The following is a 23,666-nucleotide window of genomic DNA, read 5'->3' as shown; positions in this document are numbered from 1 at the left end:
CATTTTACAGAACACCATCAACACTTATGTAAATTCTTCGTATATACAAGCGGGTTTATGTACACTTGTAAACAATATTTGTCAAAATTTTCTCATATAATTTTATTTATCGATAACATACTATTATTTTCTAATTTAATAAAAAATAATTAATTAATTTAATTATAATTTTAAAAAAATTAAAAATTAAAAATTAAAAAATTTAAAATATATAATTATATATTTTTTTAAAAAAAGACATAAATATTGATAAGAGTACTAAAAAGCAATATGAATGTCAAATACTTCCTTTCCTCCGTCCTTAACAATCTATCAATTTTTCCATTTTTGTCAGTCTCACAAAAAATATCTATTTTTTTTTAAGTAATTGTACTACCTACCTAATATTACAAATACCCTTTCAATTCATAATATATTACACAAATATCATTATCGTTATATCATACCATACTAATAGGGTTAATTTAGTCTTTTTACCTTTATTTATACTTTATCCCAATATAATACTAATATTTTTAAAATTCTATGCAAAAAATAAATTGATATATAAATATAGGACGGAGGGAGTACGAGACGTAAAAAATAATATTTTTTAAAAAATTATTATTGATTAATAATATCAATAGTGAATTTGCGATGGTCCATTAATACAAATGTCAAGGTAAAAAAAAAGAAATTGTTAATCCGAATGCTTGGCACACAATAATGACTCTATTTCCCCCAATTCAACTAAAAATTAGATCTACGTATAGCGATTTCAACCTAAATCTTTCCACTAGAATCATATACAAAATGAGCAAGGCACACACTTGTTATTACAACAATAAGAAAAATTAACATGTGCAATGTAATGTCTAAATTACCAAATGTAGTGGTGATGTCCTTGTTGATAGTGAATTGTATATTATTTTTGGATTTTAATTAATGTTATCTGCGGATGATCCTATCAATAAATGGACTCTCATAAGTAGATAAGATCCGGTTAATCTTAACTCAAGCTAAATAGAAGCCGATCCAAATTGATCAATCCGACCATGACCCAAAAGGAAACATCGAGAACCATCTCTAATTTTCAATTGACTTATATGTAGTGGTTTTAGGTTGTAAGTTCCGATTCTTTCTTAACATGGTATCAGAGGCATAATATCCCACATTATTGAAAAAAATGTAGAATCTCCCTTTAATTTATTAGATTGAAAGCCCAGAACCCTCCTAATAGAAAATTAAATTGACGAAATTAGGGGAATTGATTAAGGAGATTATACAAGGATCGGAGAAAATCAAATAACAAAGGGAGAAACAAATTTATTGAGAATTCAAATATATTACAGTCCAAATCATAAAACCACAATACATTATTTTTATTCAATAACATGAAATTGAAAACATTCGAAGCAACAGCTGCAATCAATTGGCGGCCTTGGGCGGATTCTCGACGATCTTGATGCCACCAATGGTGACGCCGGGGCCGTGGTGGCGGGGCACCAAAGTCACCAGAATCTCGTCGTCGTCGGCGACGTCCATATCGTCGTACAAATCCGTCAGCTTCAGCCGGATCGACGTCGTCGCCTTCCGGTCCGCCGTCTTGTGCGGCACCTGCGCGTAGGTCCCGGCATACGCCGCCTTGTCCAGCTCAGCAACGTCGTCGTCCTCGTCGTTCACGAAAACGTCGAACTTTAAGAACTTCGTCGTGTCGACAGTGATGTTCTCCAGCACCAGGACCTCGTCGGCCTTCCCCTTCCTCGTCTTCGGCACCATCACCCGAACAATCCTGTCCAGCACCACCGGAAAAACGTGACGCGCCTTCGCCGCCGACTCCGACTTCCCTGCCCGCCGCACCCTCGCCGCCGCCGTCTGCGGTGGCGGCCGGTAGTCCAGCCACGGCAGGTCAATCCTCTCGAAATCGTACCCCATCCGCCGGTGGTCCAGACAATCTTTAACGGTGACTCGGACGAGCTGCGCGTTCTCATCGTAGAACACGAAGGCGGCGTTAAGGAAATCAGGATCCGTTATCGTCTTGTCGGGAATTTTTCCGCTCGGCAAAACGTTCTGCCACAGAGACCACATCCGATCGACGTTGCTATGGTGGCAATAGAACAACGGATCCCTCCCGGCGGAGTAGAAGTTCCCGAGATCCTCCCCGCTCGGCTCCCTCGGATCGCCGACCCAGACGTGCACCGCCGTGTGGGATCCACGCTCCGGCGCGCCGGGGCCGGGGTTCACCGGCGTGCCTTCCCGGTACGGCTGTCCCATAAAATCGTAGACGTCGGAGTTCCCTCTGATCATCTCGGTGTAAAGAACGGTGAGATTATTGGACACGACTTGCAGAGGGTCTGTACTATGGGTCATTCCGAGGTCGACGACCGCCGGCGGGAGGTTCGCCGGATTCCGCTTGGGGTCGTAAATGGCGGATTTAGGATCGACGAAGATGGCGGGGATTGTCATGCCTTTAGGGTTGTCCCAATTCCAGAAGGGGAGGGCGAAGGTGGGGTCGTTTATCAGGTGGCCGAGGATTCTTTCGTAGAAAAATAGGTACCAGCGGTGGAAGGGGAAGAAGGTCCAGGAGTTGTGGACCTGGAGGTCCAGCTGCCCCTGCCCGGCCTGGTCGTAGGCGCCATTGCAGTAGGCGCAGTGGACGTTGGCCTGCTGCATGAAGCTCCGGGGGTCGTCTTGTGGGAGGTTTTTCATCCGGTCAATGGCGGTGTTGTATTTCAGGATTTGCTCCGCCGTCAGCCGGTGGGCCGGCCGCCGGATCTTCGTTTTGTGGACCGGCGGGAGGCGGTAGTCGATGACGGTCTGCGACGTCGGCGGGCAACAGTTGACGTCCAGCTGCTTGCCGGTGGTTAGGTCGAAGGCGGCGCCGCACTTGTCGAGCTCCGGGGGCTGGATGGGGTTGGCGGAGGCAGCGGGGGCTGCGGCGAGGGTGGCGGCGCTGTAAAGACCGCCGAGGCCGAGGAGCATGTTGCGCCGGTCGACCTTGGTCCCGTCGTCGGCGCTGCAGGAGAGTTGCAGGCGGGGGCTGCGCTTGGCGTGGGTGATGAAATGTGATGGCTTGGCGAAGATTGGGCGGCCGGCGGTGGCTTTGTTGCCGACCGAGGGCGGCGCCGTCGTCGCACTGTGAGGGATATTCAGGGACGCCATGGATGAAGGATGGAGGAAGGCTTAGTGTAAGCGCGGTAATTTATAATGATGGATGGAAATTTATATTTTATTTATAATAATAATAAAGGTAATTATATATATATATTTGTAAAAATAAAATATTCTTTTTAACAAAACCTAACATTTAAACGATTAATTATTAAAAAATTTAAACTCAAAATATCAAAATCAAAATAAATGAATCAGGCTCTCAAAGATTATATATTCAATTGCATATAATAGGGGAGGGTTTAATTGCTAATTTGGAAAAATCATAGCTGAAATATGTTATGAGCTAAAATTAACTATTTATATGATACAAAGAGACTATATTATGCGTTGTTAGTTTATATGTTATATTTGTATTATATTAATATCAATAATGTATTGACAATTGTAATTTTTGCATATTGTTTGGTAGCATGTTGCGTATTGTTCAACACACAGATAAAATTCATTACTGTAGCCGCCGTCCAAAAATAATATGTGTGTTCCCTTTATATTTTTAGATGAATGTATTTTTTATATTAGATATAAGACATCGCATTGCTAATATAAAAATAATATTTTCTATTGAGTTGTTGATTATTTGGTAAATGGATAATATATATTTATATTGTGTTAATATGTTGATATGTTATATTTTTTTTACTATTGACAACACATTAAAAATATAACAAACACAAATATAGTACATGAATTAAAACAATGTAGGGGTTTATAAATTGAGATTTTAAAACACATTATTTAAAAATAAGAAAATGAATATATTTTTAAGTTTAGAGTTTTAGAAATTAAAATTCTAAAATTTATTCGTAGTTTGAGCGCATTTAGGTCAAATACCGTTAAATAAGGACGACGATGGGGTGAGAGGCAGAGTTTATGAAACCACGAGACAGTTTAAGGCAGTTTTAGAAGTACAAATATTTAATACAATTTCATAAAACCACAGGTATATTTTGTACCATTTAACTTAAATTTGTTAAAAAAAATGTTTTAAAAAAAATATAAAAAGAATAAAGCCAAATTTTAGTTTATTTTTAATGTTTAAACTCCAACAAACATTTAAAAAAAATAATTCATCTGTTCCACCACAATTGACACTATTTCTATTTTTACGTGTCTCGTAACAATTGACACATTTCTATTTTTGGTAAAAATTATTAAATCTAAACATATTTAACAAATATAAATCAACTTAATTAATTACATAACATATAACATTATAAATGACATAGGACTCACTCAAAACCCCTTTATTTTTATCTCTCCCCTCAAAAAAAATAAATATTTTTATCTATTTTTAAAACTACACATATTTTATAAAATTGATTTATGTTAATTATAAATAAACAAAAATATTTTTTTATTTACTTGTATTATAGAAAATTTTATTCTCTACAAAATGATATTCATATTACATATATTTTTTAATTGCTATATAATTTTTAAATATTTAAACATATATTTTGATTTTTTTAATCATATATATTAAATTTACTTTCAAACTATAAATATTATTAATTATATTAAAAATAATATCATAATTAATTATTATTAACTAATTAAACATTCTTACCGTATCCCTAATTAAATGATTCAATTTCAGTGAAACGAAGGGAGTATTTATCAAAACATTTTAATAAAATAAATTGAAAGCTGTTGTATAAGATAAAAGAAAAGAAAAAAACTAAAAATTATATAATATAATTATTCTAATTTAAAATTTTACTACTCCCTCCGTCCCAGTTGTTACTTTTCATTTTCGTCCGTTCTAAAACAAGATTATCGTTTTTTAATTTAGTGATTGTACTATCTACCTAATACTATAATAAATATCTTTCCAACTTATACTATATTACACAAATGTCATTACTTTATATTACACACTACTATATTACACACTACTAATAGGGGTATTTTTTTTTTTTTACTACAACCTATTATAATAATAATATTTAAATAAAAAGTAAACAACAATCTTGTACCAGGATGGAGAGAATATTTAAATTTTTTCAAATCTACAAACACACACACTATAGTATTAATTATTTAAAAATATATATATAGTCACGATAGGTACAGATTCCACGTGAGAATTGTTGTTGATATATATATATATATATCTATATGTTTTTATCTTTAATCTTTGTGGTGGTTTATTTGTATTTTTTTTATTTAACAATAGCCAATATTTTATTTATTAATTTACCAAAAAGTAATAGAAATGTACTAATTATTTGATTTGGCACTAATTTAACACCACGTGTTTATCCTGTATTCTTTCAAGCTTTTTAATTTTGTTTGTTCAGTGATTAAAATTTTAAATATTTTTTTGGTCATGAGCAATAGTGAAAATGTTAAGAAAGTGACGTTTTATGTAATTTTGTTAAATTTTATGTGTTTTTTATTTTTTTTCAATTTTTATATGTATATGTTATATTTTATATATTGAGCTTTTTTAGGTAATATTTTTAGCATGTTATATTTCTTTGGATTTGATTTGACAAAATTTAATTTATGATTTGTATTTAAATAATATGTAATATTTGATTGAATATTTTAGAAGTGAAAAAATTATATTTTTTCAAAACGTTAAAATAGTAAAATTTGAATAGAAAAGGCTAAAAGAAACACAATACACAAATACTTTTTTGTCCGGAAAATGTAGTTTCACTTTTTCTTTTTTTTTTATCCGTCCATTAAATTTACTTCATTATTATAAATCAAATAAAAAAATCAATAACTTATTCCATGTTAAATGGCCATTCCTGATATATAATAACTTATTCTAGTGGGGATACATATTACTCTCTTTGTCCCGCGTGAAGATTGTCATTGATTTTTTAATATTAATTTTTAAATATTATATCAATACGTAGTACATGTCAAGAAAAAAATAAAAAAATATATTTAGTAGTCTCTTAACCTCTTATAATACAAATTAACAAATATAACGACATTTATAGATTAAATTATTAAATATAACAATATTTTTAATATTAAGTACATTGACGCAAAATCAAATGACAACCTTGCATTGAGACGGAGGGATAATTAATTTTTATATATTGTATATCAACCAACATATATATGTATAATAAATTGCAAAACTTTATTAAAAAAAATGGAAATATTATTATATGACATTAGTAATTAATGCAGCGATGCACAGCGGTGTATTTGTTTGGGAATTGGATTTTAAATATACTATTTATCCTATTTTTTTTTTTTTAAAATATCAAATCAAATATCTATTTTTTATTTTTTATATTATACTAAAAATTAATTTTACATTCAAAATATCATATCAATATCTATTTATATCACATCATACAACTATTCAAATTCAAAATTTTTACTATTCAAATCTCAACTCAAAATCCAAATTTCCAGACAAACACACCCGAAAGTACTAGTAAAACTAAATGCAATAATATAAAGAGTATTCATTAATGTTCGATTTATTGTTTACAGATGTAAACTACACAAAGTACTATAATAATTATAGGCTATATAAGTAAAGTATTTTTGGTTTGTCTATATACACACAACAGGGTGGACAAAAAATATGCATATATTTAATATTTAAATCGAGCAAATATTCAAAATCGTAAATCATATCCGAACAAAAAATTAGCCGAAAATATTTGCAATATTTACAAATAATTCGAATCGAACCGAAATCGAATCGAATATAATTATTAATATAAATTTTAAAATATAATTATACTATAAAACTCACATGTAACGACGAAATCATCGATTAAATATATAAATATATTTGATTCGGTTAATCAAACCGAAAAAAAATATAGAAAATTGAAATTGAACCGAACAAATATCAAATATATAGTATTTGTATTTGAACTAAATTTACTCAGTTAACCAAAAATTCGATTCAATTTAATTCAGTTCAGCGATTCGACGATTCAATTCGATTTGTTTTTTTTTTTTTTTTTGAGACCTATATGTATCTATATATATATGTAATATACGTGTAAAAAGTTGAAGTGACAGCTCATCAGGGAAATGATCATATTGCTGACAAATCCCCAACAAGCATTCTATCCGAAGCAATTTATTAAATTTTTTTATTTGAAACACAAATCAAACAAAACTTTACATTCATTCATTTTCAATTTATTATTTAAATTATTCAACATGGACAAGTATTACTAATTTAAACTCTATAATACGTTGCTGCAATGTATGAGTATAAGTTCCGTAACCAGAGCTCGTTATCATTTTAGTTTTGTAAGTGAGCTCGTTATCATTTTAATTTTGTAAGTGAGTCTGTCGCAAATTAGTTTTATAAGTGAAAATTTTTTGTTGTTTTAGTCCTCTGGTGTCGGAGACGTCCGTGTGGCTCGCCGGAAGCCACGTGTCTGCCAAGTGTTCCGCCAAGTTTTGCTGTCCTGGTGAACACGTGAATTTTATTTTATTTTTTTATATTTTTTTTTTCAATTGAACCAAATAAAAAATATTAAAAAAGACAAATAAAATTAAAAATAAATCTAAAATCAATTTTAAAAAAAAATGAAAAAAATAAAATAAAATCTACATGTCCGTGGCTAACCTGGCTGACACGTAGCCTCCGACGAGCCACACGGGCGTCTTCGGCACCGAAGGACTAAAATAGCAAAAGAAGTTTTATTTATTGGACTAGTTTGTGACATACTCTATTTACTGGACTAAAATGATAAATGAGTCTACTTACGGGACTAAAAAAAACAGTAAGTTGTGTCTAAGTCGTGTGGCCAATAAGTTTAGGGTTAGCAATTATGTATTAATAATTTAATTGACGAAGGAGTACTTTCTATAGGGTTAGCAATTATGTATAGAATAATTTAATTTACGAATTATTACTTTCTATTGATTTTAATGAAATAACATAATTCTAATATAGTGAAACTTCTAATTTGGCATAGCATTTTAACATAAATCAATTTAACAAAATAGACTTAAGATTTATATTATTTTCTACTATTTTTGCGATATTTTTGTAATTGTTATTGTAATTTAAATAAAAGTTAAGAGTATTTTAATATAATGTATGATTATTTTTATTAAAAAAATAAATAAATTTTTTGAAGTAAGACGAATAAAAATGATAAACAATATACTATGATTTAAGACGGAAGGAGTATATAAAAAGATGAATGAAAAAATCATGGATAGAAAAGCTATGGCAATAATACATTTGTTGCTTTTCGCATAACATAGTGATCCATCAGAGGAAAGAAAATTCGACAAAAGAAACATTGTATATTTTGAATTTGAATTTAAATAGTTGTTTAGTGTGATTAAATATATATTTGTTTGATATTTTAAATATAAAATAGATTCATTATAATATATAAAAAAATAATTATTTGATTTGATATTATTAAAATATATAATTAGTAAAAATATACGGTAAAATCTACAAAATCGAACACAGCCGAAATGAATTCAGTAATATTATTACATGGTAGTTGGCCTCTATTAATTTTGAATTTGACAGCAATATATAAATATAAATAAAAGTACACAATCATCCTAAAAGTATTTCATAAAAAAATACTCCTACTGTATAAATTTGAGTTACATCTAACAAACATTAAAAAAGAAAAAAAGGAAAAAAAAATAAAAAATGTACAGTCACGTGGAATTTATTAGTGTAGTAGTAACATGCAAAGCCTCGTAGCCTTCTATATATTCCAGAGCTACCCGGCGCCAAGAAAACCACAAAACCCATACCCGCACCCATGGCGTCCAGTCTTCTCCTCTCCTCCAATTTCGCCGCCGTCTCCCGCCCCTCCCCCCGCCGCCGCGACTTCTGCAGAAACTCAACGTCCAACGCCTTCTCCGTGTCCTGCACCGCCGCCGGAAACGGGAGAGACAGCCCTCAATTCGACAGGCGCGACATGCTGCTAGGCATGGGAGGGCTGTACGGCGCCACCAGTCTGGCTCCAGCCACGGCGGCGCCGATCCCGCCGCCGGCGCTCGACAAATGTGGCGTCGCCATGGATGGCGACCAGCCCGTCGCCTTCAACTGCTGCCCTCCGGCGGGCCCCACTCCGACGCCGTACGTTCTTCCGACCGTAACCAATCTCAAAAATCGGCCAGCCTACCAGCAAATGAGCGACAAATATTTAGCCAAATACGAGCAAGCCATTCAGGCCATGAAAGACCTCTCCGAGAAAGACCCGTCCGACCCACGCGGGTTCGCCCAGCAGGCCCGGATCCACTGCGCGTACTGCAATTCGGCCTACCCGCAAGCTCCCGGGTCGGATCTGAAGCTCCAGGTCCACTGGTGCTGGCTCTTCTTCCCCTTCCACCGATGGTACCTTTACTTCTACGAGCGGATCTTAGGGAAACTGATCGGCGACCCGACATTCGCCCTACCCTTCTGGAATTGGGACAATCCTCCGGGTATGGTTATACCGGACAGAGTCGTCGTCGATTCATCACCACTCTACAACCCGAGGCGTAACCCGACCCATTACCCGCCGGCAAAGGCGGACCTCCAGTTCCACTTCGAACCGGGTTCCAAAACGCCGGAGCAAATTGTCCAAAATAACCTCAGCCAAATGTACAACGAAATGATACGGAACTCGAAGCTGTTGGAGGATTTCTACGGCGGGAAATATGTCGTCGGAAGTAGCGAGGGTCAGGCCGGCGGTACGCCGGAAATCTCCGTCGGACACGTGGAGGCCGGGTCCCACACGGCGCTGCACGTTTGGGTCGGGGAGAATACGGACAGGGGATTCGACATGGGAAACTTTTCGACTGCCGGGAACGACGTGCTGTTCTTCGCCCACCACTGTAATATCGATCGGCTCTGGACAGTGTGGCGCGACGACAGGGACAAGAATGGTAAGGAGAAGGACTTTTCCGACAAGGATTGGCTGGACACTCAGTTCGCTTTCTACGACGAGAACGCGAACCTCGTGACCGTACGCGTCGGCGACTGCCTCGACAACAAGAGGATGGGATTTACTTGGGACCCTGTCCCGAATCCATGGACGGATTACAAGCCGAGGGCGGCGGTGAGGAAATTCAACTTCGCGGAATCCGAGAAAGTTCGCCGCCTTCCGCCGCCGCCGAGATTTCCGGCGAAGCTTGACAGGGTGATTCAGGCGGTGGTGGAGAGGCCGGCGGCGAGGAGGCGGAGCGCGAGGGAGAAGGAGGTGGAAGAGGAGCTGCTGGAGATATCGGGGATCGACGTGGCGATGGACGAGTTCGTGAGGTTTGAGGTGTTCGTGAACGTCGAGGATAGGGAGGTGGAGGATCTGGCGGCGTCGAGGGCTGAGTACGCAGGTTGTTATTCGCAGGTGCCGATGTCGAAGACGGGGAGGATGAAGACGAAGATAAGGTTCGGGCTGACGGAGCTGGTGGAGGAGCTGGGGTTGGAAGACGATAGGAAGATATTGGTGACGGTGGTTCCTAAGAAGGGTGGGGAGCACGTCTCCATTGGTGGTATCAAGGTCATTCTGGATTCCTGATCGCCGGAGCCGGAACCGGAGTTCGGACAATGAGCAGCTAGCTAGCGCCGCTTTCGTTTTCTTTGATGTTGTAATAAATTGTAGTCGCCATTTTCTGCCGAAAATGGCGTAGCTCCTCTTCCGTTAGTATCGTTCAATAAGCTCATTTGTTTAAATTCGCATTATTTTACTATTCTTCTTCTTCTTCTTGTTTCTTTCTTCTTCTTCTTTTTTTTTCTTCTTCTTTTTTTTTTTCCCTTTTTTTTTTTTTTTTTTTTTATGTTCGGGGTCTTCTTATTATTCTTCTTCCTTTCTTTTTTTTACTTTCTTCTTCTTCTTTTTTTTTTTATTTTTATTTTTTTCAGATGATTGGGGCTGATTCCTAATCGTAAGATCAGGTCATTAGGTCATCGATTCAAATCTTCTTGACGCCTCCAGGTTATGTGCCACACATAATTCGCCTAATGTGATTTAACACCGAAGATTTATCCAAAATGCAGTTTTACGTAACTGCTGGAGTTCCCACGGAAAAAAAAAAAAAAAAAAAAACTACAAGATTGAAAAAATTAGCGAAATATTTATTTTTCCAAGTCAATATAAATAAAAATACTATTAAACAAGATAATTTTTCATTTAAGATACTAGGCTGGGCTGAGGTTTATCCGAATTTCCACGTTATTAAAAAAAATATATATTTATGAATGTACTTTTATTGATATATTTTTTAATTAAAAAAAAGTATTTATAAGTGTGCTTCTATTTGCCTTTATAACATATATTGTGTGAGACTACGTCTTGAATTATTAGTTATGTGTTGTTAGTTATATACTGTATTTGTATTATATTAACATAGTTTATGTATTTTCTTTCTGTATGTAGTGTATTTTATGTCTTTATATAGTGTATTGTTTATTCTTATATCATATGTTATGTATTATATATATATATATAATAATATGTTGTCTTTGATTATATTACTCCCTTGTCCTATGTAATATGGACATATTTTTGTAGATATGAGAATTTAGGTAAAAAATAATAAGTAAATAATTTAATTAAAATTAAAAAAATTATAAAATATACATTTTAAAATGTGATTAAAGTGGATAAACATATTTTTAAAAGATGAAAAGATAAATTATGTGGAACGGACAACAATATAAAATAGAGATAAATTATGTGGGATGGAGACAGAGACCGTAAATGTTATTAACACATAAGTAAATTTTGTATATGTATAAAGTAATTTGAACTTACTTCAATCGGTGAATTGTCCATGTTGCAATTTTGCAGTATCTATAATTAGTTTTCTATTCTAGTGATTTAAGATATTCTTTTAGGTTTAGGTTTCATTACTGTGTGCATGTATTACGTTTGATATTATTTTAATATTTATTATTATATTCCTTCCAATGACATGATAAATTTGGATAGTTTTTTTTTTTTTAGTCACCTTATATTTTATTAGAAGTAATTTTATAAATTGTATTTATAAATTTAAATGGAGAAAAGTTTGTTATATTACGAATACCATACCAAAAATACAAAAGATATTGAAATTTTATATACCAAAAATTTCGGTATGATATGATGTTTTTGGGTATGTTATCGTTATATAGTTTGACATTTTTTTGTATAGATATATATATATATATAAAATATCATGAAATATTTGATATTTAGAATTTGGTATGTTTGTATAAAGCGGAAATTTTCGTAAAATTATAATAATAATATTTCTAATTTTAATATTGCAGTATGATACGGTTTGTACCAATATTTTCGATATACCAAATTATGTTGCTATATATATTTGTTATTCCAGATTTTTGGTATATCAATTTAATTTTGTGTACAATATAGGTATTTTTTTTTCAACATATTTAAAAGATTGATATGGTATACGGTATAGCTCGACATTTTCAGTATTTTATATCAAACCATCCAAAATTTTAACTATATTAATTTAGAATAGATAGAAATAGGTATGACCCGAAAATCCGACTCGGATGTAATACAAAAGTCGGATTCAGACGGGGCCGGGTCGAGCTGAAATTTTTTAAAACTAAAAATAATTTTAATTTTAATATTTTAAACAATATATTTCATAATTAATAAATACTAATTGTGCGTTTGGTTAGAAGCTTGAATTTTGATTAGTAAAAAATTTAATTTGAATTGTTGTTTGATGTGATTTATACAGGTATTAATTTAGTTGTGGTTTGAAACTGATTTAAAATAAAATTTTGATTTAAATAATCTTTTGATATTATATTTTGTGAGATAAAATAAATATTTTTATTGAAAACTTACAAGTTGAATAATGTTAATTTGAATCTAAAATTGTAAAAGAACACACCATGCGTTTTGAATTTAAAATTAATGTTTAATTTAATATAAAAAAAAGTTTGATATGTTACTTTTAAGAAAAAATATGTGAATAATAAAAATAATTAGTAAATTCAACCAAACAAAAAAAAATTATATGTTAAATAATTACACCAATAATTTGTTATAAATAATTTATATTTTTAAATTTTTAGTATTGTTATAAATAATTACACTAATAATTTTTCCAAATACAAAAATTATTTACATAAAAAATAATTAATATTTATTTCATTAATTCATAAAATATTTAAAAAAATATAAAATATCACACCCTATTACAAATGACACATCAACTAAACTTTAAATAATTCATTTTTAACATATTTTTTTCTTAATAACAGTTGAAAAGAAAGTGGCGTAATTCGTTGGGACGAAAAGAATATATTGAAATTTCATATTATTAATGAAGCGGATGATATTTTGTTTAGTGCAATGCAAAACCATAAATTGTTCAACATTAGTGTAAAATTGTGAGTTTATGTACAAAATATATTGAATCATATTATTCAATAATATTCGTTAATGCAATTTAGCCCGAGCCCAAATCATTCAAATTCTTTTTTTTTTTTTCACCAAAATTATCATACCAAATAATTAATTTTTTTTTATATTATACTACAATTTTTATTTTTTACATTCAAAATATCACATCCACATCTATTTATATTACACCAAACAATTATTCAAATTCAAATTTTTATTATTCAAAAAATTAAATCCAAAAACTAAAACCCACAGACAATCACGTCCTAATTGTTAAGGTTTTGAGCTCATAATTTGATGGAAATTTATTTAAGCTTATTTAAATTTTGTATATCTATTCAATTATACAAAACCATATGAGAACAAATCTTTGGTTGATCAAATTTCATCTACTCTTGTAATTTATAATACAATTGAACAAACCTAATCTTGACAAAAATAATAATAATAATAAATTATTTATTATATAATTATATCAAGATTTTGTGCATAAAGATATACTATGTGCTCGAGGATAACTTTAGGTGTGCTTTATTTTATTCACTTTTGTGTTTGTGTTTCTTTGTAGAATTTTTATTCGGATTTTACTAACTTTTTTTTAAAAAAAAAAAATCAAATAAAACATTAGTTATATATAAAAAAATTTTATTTTTTTAAACTTTTATAAAAAAAAATTTGGAATGAAGAAAAGTAAAAAAACAACATCAATATTTATTTATATATTTATATCGAAATGAATGAATGAATTATTTAAATTTAAATTTTACTATTCAAAACAAATCCCACAACAAATAGGCCCTCATGTTATTTTAGTTATTGTCCTTTTACTTTCCATTTTACAAAACACCATCAACACTTATGTAAGTTCTTCGTATATACAAGCAGTTTTATGTACACTTGTAAACAATATTTGTCAAAATTTTCTCATATAATTTTATTTATCGATAATATACTATTATTTTCTAATTTAATAAAAAAAATAACTAATTTGTTTAATTATAAGTTTAAAAAAATTATAAATTAAAAATTTAAAATATATAATTATATTTTTAGAAAAAAGACATAAATATTGATAAGAGTACTAATAAGCAATATGAAAATCAACTGACAAAGGGAAAAACAAATTTATTGAGAATTCAAATAAATTACAGTCCAAATCATAAAACCACAATACATTATTTTTATTCAATAACATGAAATTGAAAACATTCGAAGCAACAGCTGCAATCAATTGGCGGCCTTGGGCGGATTCTCGACGATCTTGATGCCACCAATGGTGACGCCGGGGCCGTGGTGGCGGGGCACCAAAGTCACCAGAATCTCGTCGTCGTCGGCGACGTCCATATTGTCGTACAAATCCGTCAGCTTCAGCCGGATCGACGTCGTCGCCTTCCGGTCCGCCGTCTTGTGCGGCACCTGCGCGTAGGTCCCGGCGTACGCCGCCTTGTCCAGCTCAGCAACGTCGTCGTCCTCGTCGTTCACGAAAACGTCTAACTTTAAGAACTTCGTCGTGTCGACGGTGATGTTCTCCAGCACCAGGACCTCGTCGGCCTTCCCCTTCCTCGTCTTCGGCACCATCACCCGAACAATCCTGTCCAGCACCACCGGAAAAACGTGACGCGCCTTCGCCGCCGACCCCGACTTCTCTGCCCGCCGCACCCTCGCCGCCGCCGTCTGCGGTGGCGGCCGGTAGTCCAGCCACGGCAGGTCAATCCTCTCGAAATCGTACCCCATCCGCCGGTGGTCCAGACAATCTTTAACGGTTACTCGGACGAGCTGCGCGTTCTCATCGTAGAACACGAAGGCGGCGTTAAGGAAATCATGATCCGTTATCGTCTTGTCGGGAATTTTTCCTGTCGGCAAAACGTTCTGCCACAGAGACCACATCCGATCGACGTTGCTATGGTGGCAATAGAACAACGGATCCCTCCCGGCGGAGTAGAAGTTCCCGAGATCCTCCCCGCTCGGCTCCCTCGGATCGCCGACCCATACGTGCACCGCCGTGTGGGATCCACGCTCCGGCGCGCCGGGGCCGGGGTTCACCGGCGTGCCTTCCCGGTACGGCTGTCCCATAAAATCGTAGACGTCGGAGTTCCCTCTGATCATCTCGGTGTAAAGAACGGTGAGATTATTGGACACGACTTGCAGAGGGTCTGTACTATGGGTCATTCCGAGGTCGACGACCGCCGGCGGGAGGTTCGCCGGATTCCGCTTGGGGTCGTAAATGGCGGATTTGGGATCGACGAAGGTGGCGGGGATTGTCATGCCTTTAGGGTTGTCCCAATTCCAGAAGGGGAGGGCGAAGGTGGGGTCGTTTATCAGGTGGCCGAGGATTCTTTCGTAGAAAAATAGGTACCAGCGGTGGAAGGGGAAGAAGGTCCAGGAGTTGTGGACCTGGAGGTCCAGCTGCCCCTGCCCGGCCTGGTCGTAGGCGCCATTGCAGTAGGCGCCATTGCAGTAGGCGCAGTGGACGTTGGCCTGCTGCATGAAGCTCCGGGGGTCGTCTTGGGGGAGGTTTTTCATCCGGTCAATGGCGGTGTTGTATTTCAGGATTTGCTCCGCCGTCAGCCGGTGGGCCGGCCGCCGGATCTTCGTTTTGTGGACCGGCGGGAGGCGGTAGTCGATGATGGTCTGCGACAGCGGCGGGCAACAGTTGACGTCCAGCTGCTTGCCGGTGGTTAGGTCGAAGGCGGCGCTGCACTTGTCGAGCTCCGGGGGCTGGACGGGGTTGGCGGAGGCGGCGGGGGCGGCGGGCGGTGCTGTAAAGACCGCCGAGGCCGAGGAGCATGTTGCGCCGGTCGACCTTGGTCCCGTCGTCGGCGCTGCAGGAGAGTTGCAGGCGGGGGCTGCGCTTGGCGTGGGCGATGAAATTGTTGGATTAAAAATTCAATTATGGTTTAAATATAATTATTTGGGCTATCGGTCTATATATTAAGTGATCTATTAATTTAAATTAGGTTTAAACGTGTTTAGTAAGTGCGGACCTCCAATGTACACCCGATAACTTATTAATTGGCTGAGAGGCCAATTAATAATAAGTGATATAAATAGGGTTGTGATTCCAAATGCAACAACCATTACGTTCCAATCGTGGGAGTAACGGCATAAACCTTGACGATTTTTTCAGGAGGGATTGCGCCATAGGCTTGAAGAACACAAAATCCCCTATTATTTGTAGATTTAAATCCGACTATGTTGAGAAATAAAGTTAGATCTAATTTACTTTATTCTTTATGTCAATTATTACAAGATCCTTGGTGGTTTACTTGAAGCAACAATTTTCTCCTATTGGCAAATGCAATATTATGGCCTGAGTTTCTCCCGATGATTGAAGTCTTTGAACATATACGTTGCCTTTTCTGGATTTTAAGATTATTGATTCATGAATACAAACAATGTTCTGACAAATTACGCTGAGCAGCATTTTTTAATTAGATGAATTGTTTGCTTTATATGCAATGATGTGAATTGATCCATTGCCTGCAAGTCCTTTTTTTTTACTTTTAGTTGATGTATTAAAGATTGATAGCATTGGATTGTGCTTATAATTCCATTATCTGTATCCAATAATGAGTAATATATGCAATGGGAAGATAAATTGCATTTGTGCAACTCTGTTTGTTTATATATATTTTTTCAATTTAGTTATTTATTTGAATCAAAATACTTTATGGAATGAGATTTGGTCAATCTTCAATTGATATTGCATCTTGATTGAGCATTCGGTATTATTAATTGATTATGTATGGAATCAGTACATGTCCATCTGCAAGCACATCCATCGCATGGGCGTTGGTTTATTAATCTATTTATCTATTTTATTAGACTTCTTTTATAGAATCACGTTGGGGTACACTTGATCAATTGCAACGATATGGATTATCAAATGCGACGCAAACCATATTCATTTATTTATCCATTAATGTTGATTTTATAAAATCGAATATTCATTATGATTCGTTTGATAATCCAGTTAAATTTGGATTATATCAGTATGTATTTTGACAGTATGCGTTTATTCAAATTCGACTATAATTATTTGGTGTATTAAATTATACTCTCTTTAGGTGGCATATTTTTGCTTATATAATTCCGCTGCATTTAGTACTTTCTTGGACTACTTGATTATTTTAATATGTCCATAAATTAGTTGTTGTTATAGTTTTAATATGTATTGGACATACATATATAATTTATTTAAGGTGAATTGAATTAGCAATAAATAATATAATATATTTTATAAATTAGTTGAAACAATTATGTTGCCAAAACAGCCTCTGCTGTATAAATCACTTTATTTTATGTATTAGATGTGTTTGTGACTTACAAGGGTCCTGATTGACCCAAAGGTAACTCAGTCATTAAGTAGTTACATACATGCTTGGTGACATTGAATGTGGTGGTGATAATTTGGTTATTTCTATGTGGCAATAGATCTGTCCAAAAATAGAGTGTTGTTTGACACACTACTGTATTGTTAACATTCGATTGTCAAAATAAGTTTATCACTGGCGAGTCAGTAATTTGTCCAACGACATTTGCTGATGTTGTTCGATAACTTGTGATATAATTGCTACTTTATTTTATAAATTCACATACAAAACATTCAGTAGCTTATAGACATGTGCATTCAGTTGCTAATAAATATTCTTTATCTTTTTATAGAATCAGACTCGTATACATTGAATGTGATTCTGATTATAATTTAGTTTTAAAAAAATTATAAATTCATTAATAATGCATGCTGCGTTTTGACGGTGAAGATCAAGTATTTGACGTTGCCAAATTAACCTCTCTTATATAAGATTTTTTCTTGATAACGTAAGTGTTTATGTGTATTTTAATTCATGTGATTATTCTTCGGCCCAAAGGCAGTCGTTAATTGACAGAATGAAATATACATCTGCGATAGTATGTATGGGGGGATTATATGGATTTAACTTATGTGAATAGTACATCAGTCTAAAGATTGGTTGTTGTTTTACATTACTTATTGTCCGTATATGATTATTGCAATAAGATGACTGCTAGCAATCAATGTTATTGATCCAAAGATTGATCATTGATGTTGCACTTAGTGTCTTGGGATGAGAATGCATTATTATTGAGCTTCATTATGATTCATTTGGTTGCATGAATCATGACTTGGCATTAATAATATACCAACCCACTCATTCGGTGAGAAACACTGCATATGAAAAACAGTAATTTGAGAAGTGGGATAGTTTCAACGCCTAAGTCTTATTATCATTAAGAAAAGCACTCTATAAATTTTAGGAGTTCTATATATGATGATATGAATTTCTTGTCGAAATTAAGAAATGCTTTACCAAAAGCAATAAGGCAGAAATGCGTACGCTTCTTAAGAGTCTCATTACCATAAAGTATAACGACAAACATAACATAAGGAGGTACATCATGAACATATCTACTATTGCTGCTAAATTGATGGCACTTAAGTTAGACATTTCGGAGGACATGTTTGTCCTATTAGTCTTACTCTTGAAATTAATTTAATTTTAGTTCATAGACACACGTGGGGGTGGATTTATGTGTAACAACAAACATCAATGTGTCTATGTAAGATTACTTTATTGTCGAAATCAATTGATGTTGAAAGATACATCTATATGGATGACGACAAGAAGGTTAAAGTTGAAGTCATTGACAATTTTAGATTATTATTGAGTACTCGTTACTATTTATTTTTGGATGAAACATTTTTTATGGTACCATCTTTAGTCAAAATTTAATTTCAATCTCTATTTTGAACAAATTCAGTTATTATTGTTCATTCGGATATAGAGTTTTGTCTCTTCCAGAATTCAAAATTGGTTGGAACTAGTACATCATTTGATGATAATAATCATCATTTGCTTAATAGTCTGACTTCATATTATGAATTAGTTATTAAACATATTCGTACAGCTTCCATGATTGCGAATCCGCTTAATTACTAAAGGGTTTTCACATAAGTTCTATAGTGAGCATATTGCTCATATGAGAGTGGAACCATATAAGATATTTCGGTTTAATGGGAGCTAATTAGTAGTGTTCAAATACTATTAAAGTTAATTTGGTTTACACTGCACAGTTCAATATTCAATGTTCAATATTCAGTGTGCAGTATTCAGTTTTAATTCAGTATTCAGTTGTTCTGAATTAAAGTTAAGGTGGATCGGTTGGAAATAGGCATGTTAAGATTACATTACATGAAATTTTCATGTTTTGCATCCGCACTTGATCGAATATTAGGTTATATTAGTGTTGTGGCCATTGATCGGTCCCATTGCAATAAATGCAGTTACGGCCGTTTTGATCCGCATTGACGTGACTTATAGATAAGATTGGTAATATACATTAAGGATCTTATAGCAAAATATTCATGAGCTCATAAGGTTATTTAGTGTACATTTACCCAAGTGGGAGATTGTTGGATTAAAAATCCAATTGTGGGTTAAACGTAACTATTTGGTCTATCAGTCAGATTAAGTCTATATTAAGTGATCTATTAATTTATTGGGCTTAAATGTGTTTAGTAAGTGCGGACCTCCAATGTACAGAAATCCGGTAACTTATTAATTGGGTGATGAGGCCAATTAATAATAAGAGATATAAATAGGGTTGTGATATCAGGTCTAGACGTAATAACCATTACGTTCCATATCTCATCGTGAGAGTAACTGCAGAAACCCTAGCGGTTTTCTCAAGAGGGTTGCACCATAGGCTTAAAGAACACAAAACCCTCTATTATTTACATATTTGAATCCGACTATGCTGAGAAATAAGGTTAGATCTAATTTGCTTTATTCTTATCTCAATTATTACAACATGGTAGATCCTGGGCTTGGGGTTAAATTCCTAATAAATTCTAACAGAAATGTGATGGCTTTGGCGAAGATTGGGCGGGCGGCGGTGGCTTTGTTGCCGACCGATGGCGGCGCCGTCGTCGCACTGTGAGGGATATTCAGGGACGCCATGGATGAAGGATGGAGGAAGGTTTAGTGTAAGCGCGGTAATTTATAATGATGGATGGAAATTTATATTTTATTTATAATAATAATAATAATAATAATAATAAAGGTAATTATACATATATTTATAAAAATAAAATATTCTTTTTAACAAAATCTAACATTTAAACGATATATTATTAAAAAATTTAAACTCAAAATATCAAAATCAAAATAAACGAATCAGGCTCTCAAATATTATATATTCAATTGCATAAAATAGGGGAGGGTTTAATTGCTAATTTGGAAAAATCATAGCGGTAATATGTTACGCACTAAAATCAACTATTTATATGATAGGATGAGACTACTATATATTGTTAGTTTATGTGTTACATTTGTGTTATATTAATATAAATAATGTGTTGACAATTGTAATTATCGTATATTGTTTGTTAGCATGTTGCGTGTTGTTCAATACACAGATAAAATTCATTACTGTAGCCGCCTTCCAAAAATGATATGTGTGTTCCCGTTATATTTTTAGATGAATGTATTTTTTATATTAGATATAAGATATCGCATTGCTAATATAAATCTCAATCTCTAAACCTCTAAACCCAAATACGCTGTTTTAATTCTTGTACTATATTTGTGTTTGTTATATTTTTAATGTGTTGTCAATGGTAATATTACAAAAACAAAATATAACATATGCACATATTAACACAATATATATATATTTTCCATTTACCAAAAAATCAACAATTCAATATATAAAAAAAAATACATTATTTAAAAATAAGAAAATGAATATATTTTTAAGTTTAAGTGTTTCGAAATTGAGATTTTAAAATTTATTTCTAATTTGGGCGCATTTAGATCAAATACCGTTAAATAAGAACCGACGATGGAGTTAGACGCACAGTTTATAAAATCACAAGACACAGGTAAATTTTCTACCATTTAACTTAAATTTATTGAAAAAACTTTGAAAATATATATAAAAAAAACAAAGCCCACTTTTATTTATATTTTTTTTTTAATGTTTAAACTCCAACAAACATTTAAAAAAATATTTATCAAAACATTTTAATAAAATAAATTGAAAGCTGTTGTATAAGATAAAAGAAAAAAAAACTAAAAATTATATAATATAATTATTTTAATTTAAAATTTTACTCCTTCATTAAGATTGTCACTTTTCATTTTCATTCGTTCCAAAATAATATTAATCTTACATCGGGAGACTGAGAGAGTATTTAAATTTTAAACTCAAAATTCAAATCTACAAACAAACACACTATAGTATTAATTATTTAAAAATATATATATAGTCACGAGTGGTACAGATTCCACTTGAGAATTGTTGTTGATATATATATATTTTTTATCTTTAAAAATGGGCGCCAAACCCCTATACTTTTTTTAAATTAATATTTTATTTAATACTTATTATAATTAAATAAAAAAAATATGTATATATATACAATATATATTATTTTTTAGAGAATAAAATTTTTTATAATATAAATAAATAAAAGTTTTTATAATAAATATATATATTGGGTATAATATAAATTTATAATCAAATCATACAATATAAATTTTATTAATTAAATTTAATACACATTTATATTATTTTATTCATTATCCATCAAATCAATACTCATCAAAATTCTCCAAACTCAAATCAAACCCAAACAAAAAGAAACAACAAAATTCAAAGTCATCCCAAAAATTCAAATATAAATTAAACCCAAACCCAATTTTCCCCGATCTCCGCTAAAGAAACATACCAATAGCCAATATTTTATTTATTTAACACCACGTGTTTATCCTGTATTCTTTCAAGCTTTTTAATTTTGTTTGTTTAGTGATTAAAATTTTAAATATTTTTGTGGTCATGTCAATTGTCAAAATGTTAAGAAAGTGACGTTTTATGTAATTTTGTTAAATTTTATGTGTTTTTTTTTTAAAAAAAATTGTTATATGTATATGTTATATTTTATATATCGAGTTTTTTTAGGTAATATTTTTAGCATGTTTTATTTCTTTGGATTTGATTTGACAAAATTTAATTTATGATTTGTATTTAAATAATATGTAATATTTGATTGAATATTTTAAAAGTGAAAAAATTATATATTTTTAAAACATCAAAATAGTAAAATTTGAATAGAAAAGGCTAAAAGAAACACAATACTCAAATACTTTTTCCGGTCATTATATTTACATCATTATTATAAATCAAATAAAAAAAATCAATAACTTATTCCATGTATGTTAGATGACCATTACTGATACATATTACTCTCTTTGTTCCGCAAGAAGATTGCCATTGACTTTTTAATGTTAATTTTTAAATATTATATCAAGACGTAGTACATGTCAAGAAAAAAAATAAAAAAATATATTTAGTAGTCTCTTACTCTCTTATAATACAAATTAACAAATATAATGACATTTATAAATTAAATTATTAAATATAAAAATATTTTTAATATCAAGTACACCGATACAAAATCAAATGACAACCTTGCATTGAGACCGAGGGATAATTAATTTTTATTGGATTTTAAATATACTATTTATCCTTTTTTTTTTTTTCAAAAAATTAAATCAAACACCTATTTTTATTTTTTATATTATACTAAAAATCAATTTTACATTCAAAATATTACATCAACACTTATTTATATCACATCATACAACTATTTAAATTTAAAATTTTAACTATTCAAATCTCAATTCAAAATCCAAACTCCAAAAACAAACACACCTGAAAGTACTAATAAAACTAAATGCAATAATATAAAGAGTATTCATTAATGTTCGATTTATTGTTTACGTAAACTACACAAAGTACTATAATAACTATAGGCTATATAAGTAAAGTTTTTCTGGTTTGTCAGGCAATATTATATCATATAAATACGAGTTTTGTACGGATCTGCCACTTGAAAAGTCTATCTTGCCCCTCATTTCAAAAATGACAATTTAGCCCTTAACCTACCCTTGTACTGGCTTGAAAAGACGTTTAATACGAGTTTTGTACGGACCTGCCACTTGAAAAGTCTATCTTGCCCCTCATTTCAAAAATGACAATTTAGCCCTTAACCTACCCTTGTACTGGCTTGAAAAGACGTTTAATACGAGTTTTGTACGGACCTGCCACTTGAAAAGTCTATCTTGCCCCTCATTTCAAAAATGACAATTTAGTCCTTAA

General features: G+C 32.8%; 2 protein-coding genes and 1 pseudogene across 2 annotated transcripts; 1 reads left to right on the top strand and 2 right to left on the bottom strand.

Moving 5' to 3' along the window:
* Window positions 1-1,278: 1,278 nt before the first annotated feature.
* On the bottom strand, window positions 1,279-3,151 carry LOC127265835 (polyphenol oxidase I, chloroplastic-like). The gene has a single exon (XM_051295847.1). It carries the CDS (start codon window positions 3,139-3,141, stop codon window positions 1,408-1,410), a length of 1,734 nt encoding a protein of 577 aa, XP_051151804.1. The 5' UTR covers window positions 3,142-3,151; the 3' UTR covers window positions 1,279-1,407.
* Window positions 3,152-8,888: 5,737 nt separating this feature from the next.
* On the top strand, window positions 8,889-10,786 carry LOC127265834 (polyphenol oxidase I, chloroplastic-like). Its single transcript, XM_051295846.1, has one exon. It carries the CDS (start codon window positions 8,892-8,894, stop codon window positions 10,629-10,631), a length of 1,740 nt encoding a protein of 579 aa, XP_051151803.1. The 5' UTR covers window positions 8,889-8,891; the 3' UTR covers window positions 10,632-10,786.
* A 3,824-nt stretch (window positions 10,787-14,610) lies between these two features.
* LOC127265836 (polyphenol oxidase I, chloroplastic-like) lies at window positions 14,611-20,464 on the bottom strand (annotated as a pseudogene).
* Between the last annotated feature and the right edge of the window lie 3,202 nt (window positions 20,465-23,666).

Source organism: Andrographis paniculata, unplaced genomic scaffold, assembly GCF_009805555.1.
Source record: "Andrographis paniculata isolate CXL003 unplaced genomic scaffold, ASM980555v1 Contig74END, whole genome shotgun sequence".
NCBI classification, from domain to species: Eukaryota; Viridiplantae; Streptophyta; class Magnoliopsida; order Lamiales; family Acanthaceae; genus Andrographis; species Andrographis paniculata.
The sequence above is the reverse complement of the archived record's forward strand: the minus strand, read 5'-3'. Positions and strand labels throughout refer to the sequence as shown.

Excerpts from the sequence above, each read along its gene's own strand:
- LOC127265835 (XM_051295847.1), bottom strand. The coding sequence starts at position 3,141 with ATGGCGTCCCTGAATATCCCTCACAGTGCGACGACGGCGCCGCCCTCG.
- LOC127265834 (XM_051295846.1), top strand. The coding sequence starts at position 8,892 with ATGGCGTCCAGTCTTCTCCTCTCCTCCAATTTCGCCGCCGTCTCCCGC.